General features: G+C 34.4%; 3 protein-coding genes across 4 annotated transcripts; 2 read left to right on the forward strand and 1 right to left on the reverse strand.

Annotated features, from left to right (window-relative positions):
• The first annotated feature begins 1,710 nt into the window (after positions 1–1,710).
• Positions 1,711–6,754, forward strand: LOC130808739 (protein NPGR1). Its single transcript, XM_057674216.1, has 6 exons — positions 1,711–2,186; positions 2,517–2,889; positions 3,970–4,228; positions 4,371–5,584; positions 5,932–6,079; positions 6,171–6,754. Exons 2-6 carry the CDS (start codon positions 2,662–2,664, stop codon positions 6,476–6,478), a joined length of 2,157 nt encoding a protein of 718 aa, XP_057530199.1. The 5' UTR covers positions 1,711–2,186; positions 2,517–2,661; the 3' UTR covers positions 6,479–6,754.
• A 1,958-nt stretch (positions 6,755–8,712) lies between these two features.
• Positions 8,713–14,796, forward strand: LOC130808624 (regulator of G-protein signaling 1). Of its 2 annotated transcripts, XR_009040710.1 has the most exons (12): positions 8,713–8,907; positions 10,054–10,174; positions 10,286–10,349; positions 10,442–10,526; positions 10,657–10,730; positions 10,964–11,155; positions 11,855–11,943; positions 12,055–12,290; positions 13,025–13,149; positions 13,903–14,024; positions 14,115–14,436; positions 14,684–14,796. XR_009040710.1 is itself a non-coding variant. In XM_057674077.1 (11 exons), the coding sequence occupies exons 1-11, from the start codon at positions 8,831–8,833 to the stop codon at positions 14,310–14,312; spliced, it is 1,383 nt and encodes a 460-aa protein (XP_057530060.1). In that variant the 5' UTR covers positions 8,713–8,830; the 3' UTR covers positions 14,313–14,796. The 2 variants fall into 2 exon arrangements, 1 of the variants encoding a protein (XP_057530060.1); XM_057674077.1 differs by having other exon boundaries at positions 14,115–14,796.
• A 187-nt stretch (positions 14,797–14,983) lies between these two features.
• Positions 14,984–17,934, reverse strand: LOC130808579 (glutamate receptor 2.6-like). Its single transcript, XM_057674036.1, has 5 exons — positions 17,647–17,934; positions 16,597–16,777; positions 15,563–15,975; positions 15,152–15,384; positions 14,984–15,059 (listed from the first exon to the last, which is right to left on the reverse strand). The coding sequence occupies exons 1-5, from the start codon at positions 17,932–17,934 to the stop codon at positions 14,984–14,986; spliced, it is 1,191 nt and encodes a 396-aa protein (XP_057530019.1).
• Positions 17,935–18,113: the final 179 nt, after the last annotated feature.

Consider the following 18,113-nt stretch of genomic DNA (forward strand, 5'->3'; position numbering starts at 1 on the left):
ATCAAATTCTCTATCCGTAATAAATCTACCAGAGTAATCTACATTGTCCCCTAAATTTTCATAGTCCTGTAAATGTAACATAAATTTACAATCAATAATAAATAGTATTTAAATTATAAAATAAATATTTAGGTAAATAAAATACATATAAAATAAAATAATTTAAATAATACTAAAATATAAAATAATTTAAATAAATTACTAGAACATAAATTATAAATTAAATAAATTACTACAACATAATTGTAAATTACTACAATAATTTAAATAAAAAATTAAAAATATTTTAAATAGTATAATTAACAACAATATAAATTATCAAATAAAATAATATACTACAACATATACAAAATATAAATTAAATATAAATTAATTTAAATAAATAAGAGGGAAAAAAAATAAAAAATTGCAGTCGCACAAAACGTGCGACTAGGTCACGGTTGGGTCGCACAAAACGTGCGATTGGGCTTTAGTTGAGTCGCACAAAACGTGCAACTGCAATTTTTTTTTCTAAAAAAAACCATTCGAATCGATTAAAATACGTACGAATCGGATTCATAGTCATTTTGGTTAGCCATTGTAAATCCATTTCAACTTTTAGCTTGTTTTAACTCAGAGAGCGTTTTTAGAGAGATTTTAGAGAGATGTTACTGTATTTGAGTTCGTATATTATGCAGGGGCGATATTGGGAATTCAATATATATAGGATGGCGGTAAAAGTGTTTGGGATTTCATTTCCTACGCTTTAGCTCCACAAATTTTTAATGTTTTGATTCAATGTTTTTAGAGTGAAAAAAATGTTATTGAGTAAGATTGAAGTGTGTTAAACAAATTTTAAGTCTAGAGGCATTTTCATCATTTCATTAAAATAGAGATGACGATAAAATGAAAAGGGTGACGGAGTTTAATAATGCCCATTGAATTTTGATCGGGCCAAAGTCGTGTTGTGGAAATAATACTCTTTTGACACCAACGTAATTACAACGAAAGTTAAGACAAGCGAATATTGAATTACAACGAGCTTGAAAAGCAAAATGAAGAAGATAATACTATTATGTGATTTGAATGGCATTGTAGGAGGATCTCCTTCTTGAAGCAATACTTTTCCGCTTCAGTGTCTTGGAAATGTAATTTAAAATTTGTTTCAAGATACAAATATACAATGAATGTTAGTGACGAATTTGACACACTTACAATACTCAATGATCGGTTTTTAAATGGAAGAAACGATAACAATTTTCTCAATGAAATTTTGTAAGGTTTTCATTGAGAAGCCTTGTCGTAGCCTCGACGATCCATGGCTATTGCAATTGGATAATCAATTTCTTACTCAATGGAGATAGCTTTGCGGTTGCCACAAGCTGCGATTAGGCATGGTAAAAGTTAATTCAACTAAAACCTAAATTAAAATTTACTGTTTTTGGTTGAGATATTAACCCATTCAATAAATGTGTCGACTTGACTTGATCAGATCATTAAATGAGTTAAGAGTAAGGTTGAAATCCTATGAAATAACTCCTTACAAAGCTCTTAATTCTCTTTTTAATTTTTGTTGTGTGTGCTTCTATCATTTTGTGTTTGTTCAATCGTATAAATACGGCCTGGACCTAGACCTGCCCTAATAAAAACAAATTAAATACAAATTCCTGTTAAGGAACCAAATTACCGAATAGTCAAGTCGGATCAGAATTTTTTTAAAACAACCCTAACCACTAGTGAACAGTTGGCAGTTCCTATTTACAACCCATAACTCGTTCACGTGCTAGTTGCTATCATATGCAATTGCAAATTTCATAGGCATTGTTTCAGCAACAGATATAATAAAAGTTGCTAAATGACAAAAGTGCTCATTTAACTCAGATCTCTACAACACTAACTTAACTAAGCTTATGGGGTTTCTCTAATTTCTTTCTACTTTTGGGTTTTCCCTAATTTCTTTCCACATTTCTGGGTTTTCCCTAATTTCTTTATAGTACATTTCTGGGTTGTTTTCATTCTTTTGCTTTCTTACAAAAAGAAAAAGAAAGAAAGAGAGAAAAAGATAAAGTCTTTGTAATTTAAACATTCAAAATTAAGGGTATTGTAGCTCACAAGCCATTGAATAGTGAGAAACTGAAATATTCTTTCTTATGGAAAAGTAGCTTTCATGGCAGCAGGTGAATACTGAGTTACTCCAGTTTTTGGTGGTAAGTGAAAGTCTCAGACTTTGTTTTTTTCTGTATCTTTTGGCTTCTTCTCTTTTAACTTAATTGCAATTTTGTACCTAATTCTTCTATTAGCCTTTTGTCTCCAACCTCTCTTTATTACTGGGATTTTTCTGGGAAATTTTGTTCTATTCAGTTCAAATTTGAATGTTTTTTCATGCCCATTTGATCTGAATTCTATCTACTTTTTTATATCACTAATTTTAGAAATGTAATGTGAAAACCCTCTTGAAAGATCTAAACTTTTTACACATTTGATATTTGAATTCATTGCATAAGTCTGACTATATTTACAAATGCACATTATTGCAGACTTTTCAACTGAAGGATTGAATTTAATTATTGGGTTAATTTGGACCTCAACAAGTAGTTGAATTATAGTTGGGTTGGTTTGGTAGAGGGTCAATATTTACTGCCTTTTGAGGTTGTGTATGTGTGCTTAGAGAAGAGGGAAAAAATGCTGTGTGCTTGCTCAGGAGAGCAATTCAGATTTGAGGAGCCTGCTCCTCTGTCACCGGAGTCGTTGGCCACTAGGGATTTCTCGGTAAGCGGCCTGTCGTCGAGGACGGGTGATTTGAAGAGTGTTTCTTCAAGGACTACCGGAGATTTGGGGTCAAAGTATGAAGATGCCCATGTTGATGAAGTTGAATCCACGTTGAAGGAAGCTCTTTCATTAAACTATGAGGTACAATTTCAACTTTCTTTTGATTGGGTAGTTCTGATATAATTAACTTGTTGATTGAAAACGACCTCTTTGTTATCATTGAATTGGTAAGGTTGCGTATATCTGACCTTTCAACCCGCTTAGGTGGGAGCTACTTGACGGTATTGGGGCAATGAAAGGTGGTTGTTGTGGTTTGATTAGGTCTTAATGGTGTCTTTTAGACAATGGTGTATTGGTACTATGTCCTGTTTTTTATATTTGTTTTCATTCTTTAAGCCCTGTAAATGGACTGAAAACTGGGTGAACATTTCAACTTTCTTTGATTGGGTGCTTTGTGATTTAATTTAATGGTCTATTGGACAACCACTTTGCTATCACTACCGATGGTAAGCTTGCATACATGTGACCCTCAAATTCAGCCTAGGTGGGAGCTAATTAATGGTAGTAGATTGTTGTTGTGATTTGATTAGGTCTTAATGGTGTCATTTATATGATTATGTATTGTTAATATGACCTTTTTATATATTTGCCTCCTATTTTTAAGCTCAAAAATGGGACTGAAAGTTGGGGAATATTTCAAATGATACTTGTAATTCAGTTTAAGGATCAATCAGAAAGAACCTCATAATTATCACTAACAAGAATAGGGTTGCATACAATTCATAGTGTAAAAACAAGGCTGCATCGCATCTTATTGGCCGCATTGTGAAGGTTTTCAAAATAAATGAACCGATATATCTCTCATTGTAAAGGCGTAAATTAACCGCGTTTTGGGCCGTATCAAGGGATATTTTATGATTTCGACCGATATTTAGGCGTTACGATAACCACATTAATTCTGTTACCGCATCAACGTTCCGTTATCGCGATCGCGACCGTTACCGCATTTTTACACTATGGCATACATTCAACTCTAAATCCCACCAAGCGGGACGCTACTTATTTACATTGAGATGATGAAGATTTTGTTGTGGTGGTTTGATTATGTCTTAATGGTGTTTGTTGGACAATGTTGTATTGTTAGTATGTCCTTTTTTTTTTATGTTTGTTTTCATTTTTAAGCTCAGAAAGAACTGAAATTTGGGCGAACATTTTTAACAGGAAGCTAGAGCTTTATTGGGTAGGATAGAATATCAAAAAGGGAACTTTGATGCTGCTCTACAGCTTTTCCAAGGCATTGACATTAAGGTATTAACCCCAAAGATGATTAATGCAATTACAGAGCGCACTCGACCTCGAAAAGTAAAATCCAAAGGTAATAATCCGCTTGCTGGTGTAATGTCTTGGCATTCCGTCAGTCTTCTTCTCGAGGCCATTCTACTAAAATCTAAGGTCTTGCAAGAGCTTGGAAAAATTGCAGGTACTTTCTTATGGTATTTATAGAAGTATTGTATGATGTATAGAATGTGTTATGTACAGAACTTTATGATTTATCATGAAAATAAAGACCCACCATTACAATCTAATCTATTTGTTCTATGCTGTCATTAATGATCTACCAGAGGCTGCTCAGGAGTGCAAAATGATTGTGGACATAGTTGAATCTGCATTACCTAATGGAATGCCGGAAAAAATCAGTAACGATAATAGGATGCAAGAAATGTTTCACAAAGCACTGGAATTGCTTCCTAAACTTTGGACGGAAGCAGGGTGTCTTGATGAAGCGATTGTAGCATATCGTCGAGCTCTTGTAAAGCACTGGAATTTGGATTCTTCCAAATTAGCTCGTGCCCAAAAGGACTTAGCTGTTATATTAATTTATGGAGGTATTGAAGTGAGCCTTCCCCCTCAATTACAAATATGGGGTCCAGCTACCCCTCGGAATAATCTCGAAGAAGCAATTCTTTTGCTGTTTATCCTAGTTAGAAAAGCAACTTGCAAAGAGATCGAATGGGATCAAGAAATCATGGACCATCTCTCGTTTGCTTTGTCTATGTGTAGTGGTTTTGAGTTTCTCGCTCATCATGTGGAGCTAGTTCTTCCAGGAATCTACGACAGAGCCGAGAGATGGTACTTTCTTGCTCTATGTCATAGTGCTGCCGGACAGAACAAGACAGCCTTAGATCTAGTGAGGAAGATTACAGGACACTCTGAATCAAAGCACAAACCCCACATCCCTTCACTTTTGTTGGGAGCAAAACTTTGTGCGGACGATCCAACGCTTGCCCAAGAAGGGATAACTTATTGCCGCAAAGTTTTTGATTTGGCTGGTGATGGAAACAAACATTTTGAGGCTCAAGCTCATAAGTTCCTCGGGATTTGCTACTCAAATGCTGCTAGAACCTCCATATCAAACTCAGAGAGAGAGATGTTTCGGAAGGGCTCACTAAAGGCCCTAAAAAAAGCCGCTTCAATCGCAAAGGATGACCCTGAATTGGTGTTCAACCTAGGGCTGGAAAATGCTGCACAGAGAAATCTTGATGCTAGTTTCGGCTACACCAAGTCGTACTCCAGTATGATGGCTGGCAGTTCAGGGAGGGGGTGGAAGCTTCTGGCTCTAGTAGCTTCTGCACAACAGCAATACGAAGACGCAGAAGACATAGTTGATATTGCATTGGATGAAACCACTGGTACCGATCAGCTGCAACTTTTGAGACTGAAGGCTGTTCTACAGATAGCTCAAGATAATCCCAAGCAAGCTATAGAGAACTATGTGCTTCTGTTGGCTCAGATTCAAGCAGCAAAGAAGAATGATACTCGGACACCTTTTCCGAAGGTAAGTGGATTTTCTGATTTTAGTTTGACCTTCTACCGTATTACTCGCATCCGACTGATATTTTCATTGTTTTTGTTTATATTATTAATATATTTGGACATTAAGGAACATTCACCTGTCTCACATGCTATCTGCACCATGTTCAGCACCTGGTGGCTATTTTAATATTGATTTGTATATGGAGCATATATATATATATATATATATATATATATATATATATATATATATATATATATATATATATATATATATATAAGTGAGTTTTTCCCGAAGATTTAGTAGCATATCCTGCATGTCGTATTAGCGTGATAATGTGATCTAAACTTTTAATAATCCCATGTCAGACAACGGAAATGAATAATTTAGAGATTGAAGCTTGGCAAGATCTGTCCAACTTGTACACAAAGCTCGAATCATGGGGTGATGCTAAAATTTGTGTTGAAAGGGCAAGGTCGATTAACGTTTACAACCCTCAAAGTTGGCATGTAGCAGGTAATTTAGGTTAAAGGGGAAGTGGGAGATATGAATATGATTACATACACAGGGTCGCAATTCGCTGATACCCTTGATCTCTTTTGTACAGGCATGCTTTTCAAGGCGCGATCACAATACAAGGAAGCACTCGTCTCATTCTCTGTCTCGCTGTCAATAGATCCAAATTACGTTCCTAGTTTAGTTTCAGCAGCCGAAGTGTTCATGGAACTCGGTCCGTCTTCACTTCCGATGGGCAAAAGTTTCTTAATGAACGCCTTGCAATTAGAGCCGACTAACCATGATGCGTGGTTGCACCTCGGCTTGATTTTAAAGAAAGAAGGTTTAGTATCTCAGGCGTCTGATTGTTTCCAAGCGGCATTTGAACTGAAATCCACAGCGCCAATTCAATCGTTTTAATAAAGCCATTTCCAGCCTCGACGATAATGGAGCTCATAGAGTGCTTCTAAAAATGTCAAGTTCCTGTTCCCATTGATAGTGAATCCATGTATGATATCCAACTTGTCTAGTTAAAATCTGTATTTCATCTGATATTTTTGTATAGAGCTGAGATTTCTGGCTGAGCTAATTAGTAGTTCACTGTTTCCAGGTTCCAACCAAATGTGCTCTATTGTAAGCTGTAAACTGCTGTGTTAATTTTACTAAATTTTCTTGTATGTAAATTCTCACTTTGCATCTCTTTGCTTCGTAAAATGTCAAATCTTACATTGTAATTTTTAAACCGTACGAGACGGTCACACATGTGAGATCGTCTCGTAGAGATATATCAACAAATTATTACCAAGGTAGTTATTTCTATTAAACAAGTTTTGTATGAGACTGTCTCATCATAAGACATTCATATAATCAGCTTATTTCTCTAATTGATCATTTCCTATATATGTATATTGACTTATTGAGTCAATCTTATGGAAATGACCTCACTTGAAAAGTGTCTTATTTGAAAGTTTATGAATTCTATTAAAAACGTTTACGATATGGGCCATATCCAAACAAATCCAAGATCAGCTATTCTTATGAGAGATCGTCTTTCAAAGAGACAACCTCACAACAAGAATTACACATTCTTATTTTCTCTTTAATTTGTATTAATGGGGCTATTTAGCCCATATATCTAATGCGTCTCTTGAAAACATCGTCTCTCACAATTTGTGATCCAAGAAAAAGGATAGACCAAAATTTGAAAATTTAAATGAATTAGGCAAAAAAATTTTAAAAAATCTTAAAATAAACAATATATAAACTTAATTTTCAAAGTAAACCCAGAGTTAAAGTTTGGATTGTTCGCTGTACAGCGATCAAAGAAGGCTGGTAAAAAACAAATCAAATTCATTGTTCGCTGTTACTAACAACGAACAAAGGTTTTACCTGGTCAAACTGGGTCAAACCTTTGCTCGCTGTTACTAACAATGAGCAAAGCTTGGCCTTGTTTGGCCAGGTCTCCTTTGTTCACTATTACTACAAAGACCTGTTAAAAAAATCAAAGTCTTTGTTTGCTGTTAATAACAGCGAATAAAAACTAGAATTTTTTTTGCCAGCCCTCTTTGTTCACTGTTAGTAAGAGCAGATAAAAACTTGACTTTTTTTGACCAGTTTATTTTGTTCGCTGTTAGTAACAACGAACAACCTAAACTTTAACTTTGGAAAAAACATACTTACTTTGGGAATTAAGTTATACAATACTTATTTTAAGATTTTTAAATATTTTTTGCTTAATTCATTGAAATTTTCCCCCAAAATTTCAGAATTGGGTCTTATAAATTCAAGGCCCTAGAATCCCCAAGATCATGTGCAAGTTGTCTTTTGGAATTTTGAATGATTTGCCTAAGTAGCATTGGAAAATAAAAAAATTACTAATTTAGGGTTCACCAAAATTTATTTTCGAAATTAGTGTTCATTAAGAAAAAAATTAATTAACTCTATTTGATTGTGGTTTGGAAAGTTCCAAACCTATTAAATCTCTCCCAAACAAAATTGAACCAAAATTAAATTAATTCCAATTCCAACATCAAGTCTATTTATTTTCTCAAATCTCCAAATTAAACATCAGTAAGATTGACAACAGAGTACTTGAAGAGACTGATGACAACCACTATCCACGCCAACCGCCGGCTTTCCACCATAGTCGCTACCTATACCAATCATCGTAGTATAAATCCACTGTTCTAATTGAGATTTTTTTTTCCAATGTGCAATTGAGTTAATTTTCAGATTTTCATCTCTATTTTTGATTGATTTTCATCTCTAACAACAGATCACAATGGTACGTTATTTTCGACAAATATCTTTATTGATTTTGACTTTTGTACTTGATTGAGATTTTTGGTTGTATGTAGAAGTATTTTTTAGGATATTTGACTTTTTCTGTAAGACTTGTGGGATTTTTTTAATTTGTTTACGCATATATTTGCTTGACAAAACAACTTTATCCTTTTGCAGGTTTGAAATTACCAAATCAAAAAAATATAGCTTAGTAAAATTATTTTATTATATGAACACCATTTTGAGAATTATGTTTTAAAGAACATCAAAATTAAAATTTTTTTATTTTTGAACCCCAATTAGGCAAATCACTCTATCATTATTTAAATTTTTTTTTATTTAAAAAAAAGGAGTGAAGAAACCGAAAGCTTTTTGTGGAAAGTGACGCCAATGACCATCAGTTTGAGTGTATGACCAGATCACTAATGGAAGATAGCAAAACCCATTATTGGAACCTAAAAATAGAGATTAAATTTTTTTAGAGTGACGATGAAGGGATGTGCAGTAACTGGAGGTTGTCCAAGTGACTATGTTGCCTTTTCTATATCAGCCTTTTCTCTCTTTTTGTATGTTTCACTCTCCTCTTTTATTGATTTTCTTCCTTGTTTAGTATTCCTTCATCAATTCTAGTCCTTGCCTAATTTGTTTTTTATGTTTTGCTATGATGGGTTTTTGCTATGATGGGTTGATCTTTGTTTCAAAGATTTTTGTTTTTTTTATGCTCATTTTTTGTTTTATTATGCTTGTTCACATCTTTAATTTTTGGTTCTTGCCCCATTTAGTGATTTCGTTTTTCAATAATGAGTTAATTTTTGTTTCAAAGTTTTTTGCTTTTTAATGCTCAATTCTACTTCATTTTTTTGTTAATTTATGCATATTCACACCCTTTAATTTTGTTTACCCATTTTAGTGCTTTAGTTTTGTTTTGATGGGTTGATCTTTTTTTCAAAGGTTATTGCTTTTATAATTTCATTTTTGGTTTATTATGCTTGTTCACACTATTTTTTTTTTGATTAATTTGATGATATGGGTTTGGGTTTTTGGTTAGCTTGATTGATTTTACTCTTGATGGATGATTTGGGAATCAATATGTCTAGTATCTAGGGTAGGGCAATGCTATGTAATCAAACTTTTGTTTAGGAAGGAAATCTGTTGATCTCCTTAAGATGCAAACTTAAATTTATTGCTAGTTTGCTAAAATAAGTCAGTTTTGTTCATTTCTTGTCTTGGCTTGGGATATTTGGCCAATAACCCATTTTCTGTTTTATAAGGAAATAGCTATATCATTCTATGTTTGATGATACAACTTCAAGCTGGTGTATTCAAGTACTCCCTCTTTTCCTTAGAGTTGTCCCATTTACTGTTATGTGGGAGAAATCTCAAACAATTGGGGCAAACTATAAGGGAATGATTTTGGGCTTTTACACAAGACTTATACGAGAGGAGAATTGACTACCAACAAACCCGATGACGCTTCATCCTAAAACCAGTTAGTTTTAGGATGAATCTCGTCGGTTTGTGTGCAGTCGATTCTTCTCTTGTGTGAGTCTTGTGTACAAGCCAAATTTATCAAGGGAGCACAATTGGTGTTTGCTTGCTGACAAAGTTTGTGTTTCCGCATAAGTTGAACAAGAGATATGAAGTTATTCAATGTACAAGTGTCTTGATGTTTTGGTTGTAATTTTGTATTAAATTATGTTATTTTCTGGTAGGCTTCTTGCTCGCTCGGCATTCCCGTTCCTGTGTTTCAGGTTGTCAATTCCTAAAGGCAGTACCTTCTGGATTCCAGCTTTGCAGATTCTTGCTAGCTTCAACCTTTTGGTATCAGTTGTGGTAATGTCAAAGGACGAATCTTTTCTTGTTGTTCTTCTGGCAAGGATGCATCTGCTATCAGGCATCTGCGGTTAATCCATCCAACTAATTGTTTTGCGTGTTTTGTCTTAGATGTCGGTCAATCTAATCAAAATTGAGAGAAGGCATTGGTGGCACTCTTGTTATCTCTGGGCAGGTACTATATGACTTCATCATCTTCTTTAATGATAATTGTTTCTTCTGTTCTTGTTGCCCATATCTAACTTTCTTTGAGTTTCATGTCTACAGTTTGGGTTGAAGGGCCATTTGGGTTTGGTTTGCTGCTCAGCTGCCGCATAGTACAGGTCTACCATCTCTTTTTCATTTTTGTCAAGTAAGTCAAATTTTTGAATGCAGAAACTTCGAATTTTAATCTCAGGAAGCGGTTATAATAATTAAGAAGTCTCGTATGAATCTTTATTTGGAAATCATATCTAGCCTAACTTTCTGAATTTTAATCTCAGGAAGCGGTTACCACCCGTAAGATCACATGTTTTTCTCCCTTTGCTTCTCCTCCCCTGGGTTGCTGTGGCTGCTGGTAAGATTATTTACCTTATTGATCATCTTTATTGTTTTCCTTTTCTATCGGGATCATCAAATCTAAAGTTGCACATGATAATTGCTACCAAGGGTCAATTGGAAAAAACCTCTTTGGTAGTTTTATCACTAACAAGGGTAAGATTGCATACATCCTACCCCCAATCCTAAATTTAGCTTCAGTTCTGTCATTTCTGTTCGATGTTTTTCCTAACCCTGAATATTATGATGCAGTTATAAATTTGAAGAAACCACTAAACCAAATTTGTCAAATGTCTGCTTTGTGGGTCACTTCATTGGCCGTCTTACACTCTCTATACGTTGTCATATTTTTTGGGTTGACAAGGTCCATCCATCATGTTGATTTCAGATTCAATGAACTCAAAGACCTTTGGCGGGGAGTACTTGTTTCTACATTTTCTGTTGGTACGCTGCTTTTTTCTATCAAGTTATGATTGTATATGATAAGTCGCAATTAGTGAGATAACTATATACAGAAAGGAAAGACAGTTTTCTCACTAAATTTCTGATAGTTGACTAGGATTCATCTCTATAATAAAGCGTATATTCTTGAAAGGTTATATGTTGGTTTTTTGGGTGCCTTGAGTCCGCAAGGACCTTTGGATTAGTTTGGAATTCCGCTAGGATCGTATGGTAACAATAGTGGTATTATATGGGGTGTTAAAGAAAGGATATAAATGACTCATAAAGCTTCACAGAGAGTAAAGTCGAATCGGCTTCCTGATGGCCACTACGGAATAATAAATATAACTTAACAATAGCTAGTAACAATAGTGGTATTATATGGGGTGTTTTGCAGTGTGTTATCTTGTATTCACTACGAAATCCTTTTGTAGTTGATTTTCTAGTAAATATGTTACGGAAATTATCAATGGTAGCACTAAGTTTTTACACTTTATCAATGGTATCTCTAAGTTTTTTCAATTATCAATGGTACTCTCGTGTTATTGAGCGTAATACAACTATAACACGAGGGTACCATTGATAATCGAAAAAGCTCAAGGGTACCGTTGATAAAGTGCAAAAACTTAGGGGTACGATTGATAATTTCCCAATATGTTATTCCAAAGCCGTGTTTCATTAATATATCTGCTATTTTTTCAGTATTCTGGGTGGTTGCTTATGTTTTGAATAAAATTCATGAAGATGTTGAATGGATTCGACTTGCCTCCCGATTTCTGCTTGCTCTTACGGTGAGCAACTTATTCCCATAATATTCTGTTGCGATTCAGCATCCCGTTTTAACCGAAATTCATTCTTGATGGGTTAACTGCAATTTTTCAATGAAACTTTGTGTTTCTCAGACAAGCATATTAATTCTAGCATTATTCTCGTATTCAAGTTCACAACCATTGCTGTCGCAAATTAGCCTGAGGAGAAAAGAGTGCCTCAGATTTGAAAGCATGGGCCAAGCTTTAGGCATTGCTGATCATGGTATTCAACAACAGAGACAATCAGTAACCGCCGACCGCAATGAACCTCTGGATAAGCTTCTTTTAGATAAAAAATTTCGTCAATCCTTCATGGCTTTTGCTGACAGGTTTATTTTTCGTAAGCTTTTTTAGATAGTGACTTCAGATGTTTCTTTCCTGAACTGGTTTGTCTTGCTGATTTAGGAACCCTTTATTTTCCTGTGTCCCGGGTTCTTGTCCATTATGTTTTCTAGGCTCAAGATTAGTTAATAATTACTCGTACTTCGATTATAATCGTCACAAAATCTCATTTCAAAGTAATTAATAACTTCACCAAATTGCTTTTTAAATCTTTGGTGTAGCCGTTTGTCTCCTTCACATCCTATTTTCATTACTCCATTTAGAGTGTGGTGTGTAGCAAATATAACCTGATCTATTTCTAATATAGGACATTGATGTATTCATCTGTCCCATTAGATTTACATCAAAGAGAAAGAAGGTAATTTTTGAGAAAGTGGTAATGAATGAAGAGTGAGAATGAATTATGTGGATGAAATTAAAAGAAAGTTAAAATATGTGGATGAGATTAAAAGAAAGTGATGGGCCATTGTCCAAAAATAGAAATAATACAAACTAAGTGGGACAGGCCAAAATGACAAATGTTGCAAATTCAATAGGACGAAGGGAGTATTTTCCTGGGCATCTCAAATAGCATATGCGACTATTTTTTCTATACGGAGGGAATAGGGATTAATAATCAACTGTTCTTTATACCTTTCTGTTACCATGTCACAATTGAGAGAACATCAACGTTTTTTTTCCTATAATCTTTTGTGCTAATGAGATTATTTTCGAGGTGCAGTTGTTTGGCTGGGGAGAGCATTCACTTCTACGAGGAAGTTCTGGAGCTTGGAGAATTACCTACAGATGACTCTGTACGAAGAATCTATATGGCGAGGCATATTATTCAGAAATACATTGTTGCAGGTGATTCTGAGACATTTTCTGATGATCTGCCAGAAAAATACATTAGATTGTTGATAGTATATACGTATTTGATTTATATTCGATTAGTGAGAATATCATTGAAAATGCTCATATGCTACTAAGACCAACCTAAGCTATCTTTGTTTCGGAAAATCTTGCTTGTGGCTGTATTGCTGCTTATCTTTTTTATGTTATTCTAGTGCATTTTTTCATCTATGTCCGACAGTAATTTGAGACGATAAAACCTTTCAAACATTTTGGATAAAACACACACAAACGAGTACAAATAATATTAGCGCTTAGAAGTTCATATTAGTCCGGTCCGAGGGATAAATGTTCGTTTTAGTTGAACATATTTTATAGCTAGTGGCGGATCTAGTGTGATGCCACTAAGGTCAATTGATATCCACTTAAATCCAAAATAGAATCAAGTATCATATGTAAATATACCCTAGATGAGTTGATTAGTATATTGCATTTCACATATGTGGCTAGGGATCAAAACCCAATAGGGACGTTTTACTTTAGTTGACATCACTCTATTTTGTTTTTTTCTTTATCTGGATCCGCCGGTGCTTATAGCCTTAGACCCATACTTAAATATTCAAATAGGATATGTTGCGGTTATCTTCACTATGTGCACTTGAGCTTTGATCTCTCATTTGTTTGACCGAAACTTTTCCCTTTTTATGTTATAGCTTGATTTGATTCAGGAAACTTCATGTTTACATGTGATGAACTATAAAATTTCAGGGGCTCCTATGGAGGTGAACATATCCCACCGTACTCGGCAACAAATTTTGAATTCTGCTGATCTTGCTCATCGCAATTTGTTCAAAACCGCTATCTACGAGCTATTGCAATTGATAAAAACAGTAAGCTCATTAATCTGTATTACTACTTTGCATCCTACCAATACACCTGAAATTGACGAATGTTCGCCGTTTTGAATTTCATTTTGTAAGAACTTGGCAAGGGATTACTGGTTATCCACTTTTTACATGAAGTATAAACAAGAAGCCGATTCAAAAGTGAACGGACATGATTTGGAGTTAGCAATGACTTGGAACGTTACTCCACGACTCAGTTGTGTTCATGCTGCAGATGATCCTTTTCACCAAGATAATCTTCTCAAAGGTTCTGATGTTATGCCGCTACAGTAATGGTTGATCCCAATAACTCTTGGAAAGTTTGTCTTCCGACATGACGACCCATATGACCTGTGACCAGATTGGTTGAGAACATACATGGATGAGAGAAAAGAAAGGGGTTTTTGGAAAACGACAGGTAATTTTAAAGTAAATGCTGTTTATGCAGGCAGGCTCACAACTAACATGTTAGATTAGGGGTTCTAGACATGTACATGGTGCCCGGCTGTACAATGGTACATGGTGCTCTTGACTAAGGACCCATAAATATTAGTTGACATTAGTTAGATTACCTTTAATTTAGTTTAATTACTTATTTCTAGAGCTCTAATTTAAAAAAATGTAACATAAAAGGTTCTTGAAAAATATTGTGTACTTGTTTGTAGGACGAAAGGAATGAGGGACGTACTATAAAGGAGATAGTATACTTGTTTGTATGTGACGAAAGGATTATAAATTTCTTCCATTATTGGAATTCGATTTTAGTAATTGTTTTGAACATGGTATTAATTGATTAACGATATATTTAATTGTACTGTGGAAAATGTGAATGATTAGTAGTGTAAATTTTTATGATTTTACCATGTTATTCAAATATCAAGTGATTAACGACACATTTGGTTGTTCAAGCACTAGAAATTTCTTGTTTGAGATCATATTATAAGAAATTAATAACGATTTCTTGCTCAAGATTTTAGTGATAATGAAGGCAATGAGATTAGTCTTCCCTTAGCAATAGTGTAATTTGTTTTTGATATAACCCTTCAAACAAAACATGAACACAAATTTTATCAACAATTTGTGATGATCGACATTTGATAGCTAATAAGGGAGGCTAATTGCTCCCAAAATACACTGGACAGACGATGAACATAAGAGCCACAATTCCAATGATTCCGGCTATTAGTATCCACATGCTAGGTCCAGAATCTATAGCTTCATCGGCTGTTAGGTCTAGTCGACACGAATCTAGATCACCGATTGTTCTATCCTTGATCTCGCGTAATTGAACTTCATTATTTGTTACTTTTAATGTCGCAATGGAAATATCGCGCACTAAATCAGTGAAGGTCTCTTTTCGAAATGCCTGCATTAGAGTGCAATTTAAAAATAATTTGTTACTTGTATATTAGACTCTCTCCATCCTTGTGAATTTGCGTTCGATGGTAACGTAATGTAAGGCCAGGAAAATGTTACTATCGGTAGCAAAACGAGGAGAAAGGAGTAGGATTGGAATTAACGAGAATTTAGGGACAAATACTTACGAAGCCAAATCCATCACCATGAAGAGCAGCTGAAGGCAAAAGGGTATAGGCGTTACAATATTGAGTCAAGAAAAGCTTAAGAAAGGGGGTTTCGTCGAAGGCAGCATCGACACCACCTTGTGCACTTCCTTTCGATAGAAGATCGAGAAGTTGTTCGACGGCCGAATAGGGCTTCAATTGTGACTCTGAAAACCCTCGTTGAGTAAGGACATTATGAACAAAAGAACCCGTTTGGTATCCGACATTTTTCCCATTTCTTATGAAATCATTTATGTGTTGATCTATAAGGGGAGTTCTTTTTGGTGCTATTTGCAAAGAAATCATGATTGCACCTAAACATGTTGTTAAGACCACTAATATTAGGATGCACAGCACGGTCACAAGTCTTGTACGTTTTATTGCTGCAATTTCTCCTACATTACATTAAAAAAGTAAGCGTGACCAATAACATAAACACACGAAATGTTGTCACAAAGACTATATAAATATGATATCGAAAGCTTTTAATTGTGTTGATCCTTAATAATGCAAGGCCGATCCTAGGGTAGTTTTGAGGTGCAACAGTTCAGGACCCAGCTTATGAAGGGGCTCAAATTGAGTTAATCCTTAGTATTAAAATCAATTCTTTAATTATATTTTTGTACCAAATCATTATATGATCTTAAATTCGTACATTTATTTGAAATTGATATGATGGATAAAAGAGAAATTGTATGATTTATAATTGAAGAAAAAAATAGATATCAAAACTTTACTTATACAAGGGTCTTTTTTATTTTTTGCCTAGAGCTAAAAAATTGTCAGATTCAATACTGCTTAACATGATACCAGAATCTAAGTTAAATATTCAGCTTAAACTTTATTTCGGTTGAACTGGTTTCTAGATGAATGAATTAGTATATGATTCGATAAGCTTATAAAGTAAATAGGAGATAATTAATAACCTTTATTATGAGTTTGTTCATTTGTTCCTTGCGAGCGTACTTTTTTGCGTTGCCAAAACCAAAGGGAAAGTGCAATAGTGAAGCAAATGCCCACAACGGCCCCTATTAAAGCCTGAGGCAATCGCCTAAGAAACAAAGTTCCGGTCTTTCCTGGCTTGAGTCGTAAAGGAACTAACATCGATACTCCCGTCTCTGAGTATGCCATGGTAAAATCAACCATTTCTGTTCTGAAATATCTTATCGAAATGTCACCCACTGCTGCATCATAATCCTGGGATAGCCGTAACAGTTTCATGGAAAACCGTTAAGTCGGAGAAAACTGTAATAACGGGCTTAAGGGTTATTAAGATATCTAAAAAATGACATTAACAATCTGTATTACAAGAGGTTTAACGGGTCTTTAGCAAACAGTTAATAGCTGTTGGCTAATTATATTGACTAATTTGATCAGCTAATTTTATTGATTGGTTTAATAGCTGATTTTGAATCCGCTATTACGATAACAACTTGTTCAAAAATAGTTTATTCATAACAATAAGCTGTTTTAACCAGCTAATTTACCAAATACAAGTATTGAATGGTTTAACCACCCAACCCTCTATTTATATCAAGACATTCCCTTAATTTGCACCCAGAAATGAATATATTAAAACCAAATAAATAAAAAACGAGTCTAATCGGTTGAATTTGGGTGCGTTATTTGTTTACTTGTATTTTAAACTGGAACATTTTGGATTATAGGTCAAAATTTATGGGTTATGACTTAACACCACTAACTTTGGGTCAAATTTCAAATAATTTTGTGTCTAATCAATAACTAACAAGGTAATTCATGGCTGAATGGATAATAATTTAGCGATCCGTTTGTACTGAATTTAGTGTAATTTTAGTTGAAAAATCTCTTGATGACAAGTTTAATTATCATGTTTATTTTTTTTCAATCATCTCATTTTCTTCATAAAATTCATTCCAATAAATTAGAGTATAAAATTTGTTGATAAATTTGTTATGATTATTTTTTCATTACAAAGGAAGTACATGGTATGATGCATGCAAATTTACACTACAAATAATTCACATAGTATCATTTAGTATCAAAAACCAAACATGTTAGTAGAAGTTAAAGAAAAGATTACGTACCCCAGAAGAAACAGCTCGAAGCATATCATCATAAGTGCCATTCATGGAACCATTAGGCCTTTCATAGGGATAGAAATCAAACAAAACAGTGTACGGCATGGCCGAATTCACAATTGCCTTAAACATGTCGATAGCAAAACCGCGAGAGATCAACTCTTTGGTTGTCGGATCACGCTTCACATCCACGAACTCAGTAAACCCATCCTTAACTGGAACTACTATCCTTAATCTTGTACTGTTTGTTATTTTCTGATTATTATTATTATTATTCCCAGCTTGCTGGCCCATTATTGCTAAACTCTTGATGCTTAATAAGATTATCATCATCACCAAAATTAGGGTTAGCATGTTACATTTGATCATCAACATTTTTGAGGAATTTAATGATGATGAACTCCTTAAGTTTTTCATCGTACGATCGTTCATCATGATGTGAATATTAATGCTCTTTTTCCTTTGTTATTATG

This window comes from Amaranthus tricolor, chromosome 3 (assembly GCF_026212465.1).
Source record: "Amaranthus tricolor cultivar Red isolate AtriRed21 chromosome 3, ASM2621246v1, whole genome shotgun sequence".
In the NCBI taxonomy this organism is placed as follows: Eukaryota; Viridiplantae; Streptophyta; class Magnoliopsida; order Caryophyllales; family Amaranthaceae; genus Amaranthus; species Amaranthus tricolor.